Here is a 5,583-nt window from a genome sequence, read left to right on the forward strand (position 1 = left end):
AGGTCATCAAGACCGTCGCCAAAGCTGCACCAAAAATGAGCCCACTGTCAGTAAGTACAAATATAAATTTATTTCACACTTTCTAACAATTTTAGTTATATAATTTGAATTACTATTTATTTATTTTTTCGAATTTTCCATGATAATAATTTCAGTCGATGTTAAATTGTAGAATTTACAATTTTATACCGTAAAACTAATAAAATTTTTCTTAATTTTAAGTTTTAATCAATTAAATTCCCTATGATTTTATTTTATTTTACCTATGGAAATTATAATATATAATCTTTCTTTCATTTTTGTCAAGTTTTAAAGATGAATTTTGAATTAAATTATATCAATACTTATTTCTTTCGAATATTTCATAGTTATATTTTCAGTGACTTTAAATAATTTATTTCAAAAAACAGGATTATTAAATTACTATAATTAAATAATTAATTAAGAAAAAGTATCGGGATTGGATAATATTGAATACATAATACATACACAAACGATTTAAATTTAAGTTTAGTAAACATACATAAAATTAAATTATACATTTTTCATATCTGTAGTTATAATGTATATTTTTTTTAATAAAAAAATGGTTTTACGTAAAAAAGTTTTTGTAATTTCTCATATATATATATTTAACACCATAAAAAAGAATGTTAAAAAATCGAAGTGTATTTTAGATTTACATGATAAATTATAAAAATATCTAATTAAAATTCATATAAATAAAAATATAGATATATTAATTTAATTTTTTTATAATGGTACGAATTTATCTTATAAAAAATATCAGTTACGACTATTACAAAAATAAATATTTAATATAAGTTACTATACTACAATTATATGTATATTTTAAAATTTCATAAAATCCTAACATTGTTATAACCAAAAATGTAATACAAACATAAATATTTCAATATTATAAACTATTGTGTGACATAATTTGTCTCATATTATTTCCAATGTCATTCAATTCTATCAATCTACTAGGTATATTCCTAATATAGCCATAAAAATGGTATTCTTGTTTATTGCACACCATATTTTTCAAATTTTGTTTTTATTTGTTTCAGAATTGCTAACTCGTGTAATCCATAATATGTAAATTCAAAAATGCCATAGTCCAAACAGTACATGTTTATATATATATAAGTATAGCATGTATTAACATTTCAAAATATATCAGGCCTTTCGGTTATTTATATTGTTTTTTTTACTTCTACAAAATACTTTTCACTTTCCACACTTTTTTCTTTATTTACTACTCTATTTCGTGTTATAAATAATATAATAAGGTTTGTGTATGTGACTAGATTTAAATATTATACTGATTACAATATTTATAACTTTTTTATAAAAGTTATACATACATAGCGCTAGAACTGTATGGATGTCTGGCATAAATATATAATTGTTTGCATTCATATATATTCTTGGTTCATATAAATATAAGTTTGAACTAATATTATAACATTAAATGTAAAGATGATTACACCATAGACCTTTTACTCAGTAAAGGACTGAGTAAGAGGTATATGGGTTACACACTACAACTACGTTCAGACGGCTACTACGTTTACATGATAAGAGTTAAGCCGTTCTTAATTTAAACCGATTTTATTCTAAGTCAACTTAAATTACCTGACTTGTTTACATGAGAATAATATTAAAGTTCATCATTTCATTATTCCATGAAACTGGTATTTCTTCCAGACCCACTATTATTTTTAATACTTATTAATTATCAATAATTAAATATTTAAATATTAAAAATTGTAATTTATAATAGGTCAGACTAATAAGTATAATGAAAATATTCATAAAAATAAAATCTGAATAATGAATAATATAGTCGATTTTAATTATTAAACCGATTTATTTTGATTAAACTACATATTCGAGCGTCCTTAAAATAAAAGCGGTTTATGTTATCAAGGTCGCTTTAAAGCGTTTACATAATTCATGATTAAAACGCTTTAACTTTTAAACAGCTTTTAACTGTGCATTTAAACGTATTAAATAAGATCTGTTCGTTTAAAATCTAAGACGTCGATTAAAAATTTAAGTAATAAAGGAAACAATTATAATTGTTACTTTAATAACATTTTTTAGACTGGAAAAATAGTTATATTAAAAGGTGGCAATATGTTTATTGCTTAAAGCGGCACAATAGTTAAGTCCGGCACTGTATGAAGGAGAAAAAATGATCAAACCTCTTTTCTAATCTGTGAGATAAAAATTCAAAGTAATACAGTTTAATAATTACTTATATGAGTTACATCCTCAAATTATCATTCAAATATTAATGTTTCACACCAAAATCTATGGCATTTACTCTGTAAAGGCTTGTTATTTTGATCCATACTACATTATTAAATACTTTAAACCGTACTACCATACATTAAATATACTAGTATAGTCATTTTTCTCAATGTTAAATATGAAGAAAATCGACATCATTTTTAAGTGTTAGGCAAATATGTCGAAAGAATGATTGTATTATGTATGTATTAAATCATATAAGTGCGAAGTTTGATTCATCCATTGAAAATTGCTCATTCTATTTTTAAAATATTTATAAAAAAAAAAAAAGGACTATTAATTCTTGATTTAGAAGATTTATTGATTTTGAATTATGATTTATTTTTGTATATTGATGCATAAGAACATTTAAACATATATTATTCACAGGCCATATAAAGTTAATATTTTAATATTTATTATGCAGTAAATATCAGATATTTATTTTTTTTATATTTTTTCAAAGATTCTTCGAACTAGAATTTTTTTAGCTACTTTTTAGACTTATATTACTAATAGTTAGAAAATTAGTATTAAGAGAAAAATATTAGAATATCAAATTGAAAAATTCCAAATTTAAATCTATTCAATCATATAAATAAAACTTTAATGATATAATAATTTTGATCAAAAAATAATAAAGCATTTTTTTAATAAGTACATAAAATTAAAATAAAAATAATACAGTTACATAGTTAATCATAGTATATTTGCATGTATGTATGTAACAAAACAATAAGTTATAAAAAAAAAAAAAAAAATTGCAACAATAATTTAACCCTTTCACTACCAGTGGGTACTCCAAGATACATAAAGTTGTAAGTGTGGTAATGGCGCAGTTTATAGTGTTAAAAAGCTGAAATTTGAAAAAAATTGTAGCAAAATATATATATTTAGTATAGAAGTTGAAATCATACTGTTAAATTTCAATAATACATAACTAAAAGCTTAAAATCTAAAAAAAAATTCAAGTTTTTGGTGTATTTATTTTTTTTTCGACTACACCTCTTTTGATTTAATGTGGTACTTAGCTAAGAGATACCTAGCGTGGTGTTCAAATTAATTATAGTGATTAAGTAGTATCTTGAAAGTAAAATTATATAAGAATCGGAAGAGACGGATCACTAGATGGTGCAGATGCTAGTCATAAAGTTGGTGGGTATTCAAATACCCACTGGTAGTCGATTCAAAATATGGATCAATCAATATTATTTTATGTTTATTTTTAGAAATATCCTACCCACTTATTTTTACTTATCTTCACAATTCAAATTATTATTAATGATAGGTTTTTTTTTACACACATATACACATTTATAATCTTGTCTGTTGATATTTATTATCAAAAAGCATAACATTTATAATTCGTCTGTCGAACAGTATCGTATATAATATTTTGTTCAAGTTATTATTATAATCGTGATTTTTCACTGTGAGATTTGACTATGGCTAATAAATTAAAACCAAAAGATATTCATCTACCAAGGCAGTGAGGCTGAATTTTTCCCTAAATTTAAAAATAAATTTAGTCCAGGCACTTCAGTTGTTCTACAATTAACCGAACATATTGAGGAAAATAAGCACTTCTTATTTTTTGATAATTTCTTTGCAAGTTATAATTTATTCGAAATATTGTTGAAACGGAAAATATTTGCAGCGTCGACTATACGAGTGGATAGATTTTCAAAGACCCCGTTTATGACTGATCAAGTGCTTCCATAGAGAAGGGGACAACACTCGAAATTCGAAATGACAAAAATACAATCGCATTGTTAAAATGATATGATAGTAAATCTGTTCATATGGCATCAAATTTTATTGCATCTGGAAGTGTAGATAATGTCGAACGGTGGGATAAAAAAATAAAAAAATATGATACAGTTGAACAACCAGAAGTAATAAAACTATATAATAAGAGCATGGGTGGTGTGGATAAAATTGATCAACTAATAGCTTACTACAGAATTTTTTTAAAATCGAAAAAATGGACATTGCGAATGGTATTCCACGCCATTGACATGGCGATCTGCAATTCGTGGTTAGGTTTCATTATATTGACTACCGGTGTACCTTGAAAGGTAGAACCTTGTAACTTTTTACCAAATTAACCTATCCTCACGAAACTTGGTATTGGGTATCTAAGAAGTGTATTTATAATATTCGTAAATTTTTTTTTTTTTTTTGTAGTTAAAACTTAATGTGGTAGTAAAAGGGTTAAAATAAATTAAAAATGTTTGGTGAACAAAAATACTAGTCATAGTAAGTAAAACTTAAAAAAATAACAATAATAAATCCACAGAACAAAAAAAATGTGAAAAGTATTATAACAAGTGTATATAAATAAAAAAAGGAAAAATGAGTTAAACTGTAAAATTGTAACAAAACATAAAAAAAGAAAAAAGTTATAACATTAAAAAAATAAATGATAAATGATCATTTATGATTTGTATAAAATAATTGAAGTAAAAAAACTCTGAGTAAGAGAAAAAAACTAAAACAGAAAAAAATGTAAAGAACGAAAAAGTAAAAAAAAGTAAAAAAAACTCTTGAGAGAAAAAAACTCAAAACAGGAAAAAATTTAAAAAATATTATAAACAAAAATATATCGGAAAATTTTTTCCAAAATCACAGTTATTTGGAATTCAAAAATTTTGAAGTTTTTTCCAAATATGTGGAATATGCATTAAGGTCATTAGAACGTGACCACCAATTTTTGTATCCAGTGTCTAATTCTACTTTTGTATTGATGACAGGTCCGAGTTGTTTGTTATCCTAGAACATAATAATAAGAAAACTGTGTCAGAATGAGAAAATTGTTTTTGAACTTAGTTAAATATAATGTTATTAAAAATAATTATAATATAACCAATTTTATTTACCTGTCGCAATTTTAAATATATATTTATACAATTCTGCCGGCCATCGATCGTCACGTCCTCGAACTCTACACGGCCGAAGTTTGCGTTTCTCGATAAGTGTAAACACTGTTCTCGGTCAACGGTCTTCGGTACGTGTAATACAGTTCGAGGAGCGATCTTCCTTGCCATCTTGAGGATGCTTGACATGCCACCAGCTTCCCGGCTACACAGATCATTCGCGTCGAAATGTTTGGAGTAGCCGGGTCCGCCCCACGGAGGCGATGTCACCACTGCATCTGCATTGACCCGGTCTAAAATGTCGAAACAATTGCCCACACGGAAGTCGATTTTTTTCTCGACTCCGTATATTTGAGCATTTCGGCGGGCTAATTTGATTTTAGCCGGGTCGACATCAACAGCGATA

General features: G+C 25.4%; 1 protein-coding gene and 1 long non-coding RNA gene across 2 annotated transcripts; one reads left to right on the forward strand and one right to left on the reverse strand.

Moving 5' to 3' along the window:
* LOC112680233 lies at positions 1 to 1,202 on the forward strand. The gene is made up of 2 exons (XR_003148288.1): positions 1 to 50; positions 1,074 to 1,202. It is a non-coding gene; the product is annotated as an uncharacterized LOC112680233 (long non-coding RNA).
* Positions 1,203 to 4,910: 3,708 nt separating this feature from the next.
* LOC112680232 lies at positions 4,911 to 5,577 on the reverse strand. Its single transcript, XM_025550270.1, has 2 exons — positions 5,181 to 5,577; positions 4,911 to 5,073 (listed from the first exon to the last, which is right to left on the reverse strand). Exons 1-2 carry the CDS (start codon positions 5,364 to 5,366, stop codon positions 4,933 to 4,935), a joined length of 327 nt encoding a protein of 108 aa, XP_025406055.1. The 5' UTR covers positions 5,367 to 5,577; the 3' UTR covers positions 4,911 to 4,932.
* Positions 5,578 to 5,583: the final 6 nt, after the last annotated feature.

The sequence above is a fragment of the Sipha flava genome, unplaced genomic scaffold (assembly GCF_003268045.1).
Source record: "Sipha flava isolate LNK unplaced genomic scaffold, YSA_version1 17556_pilon_pilon, whole genome shotgun sequence".
Taxonomy (NCBI): domain Eukaryota; kingdom Metazoa; phylum Arthropoda; class Insecta; order Hemiptera; family Aphididae; genus Sipha; species Sipha flava.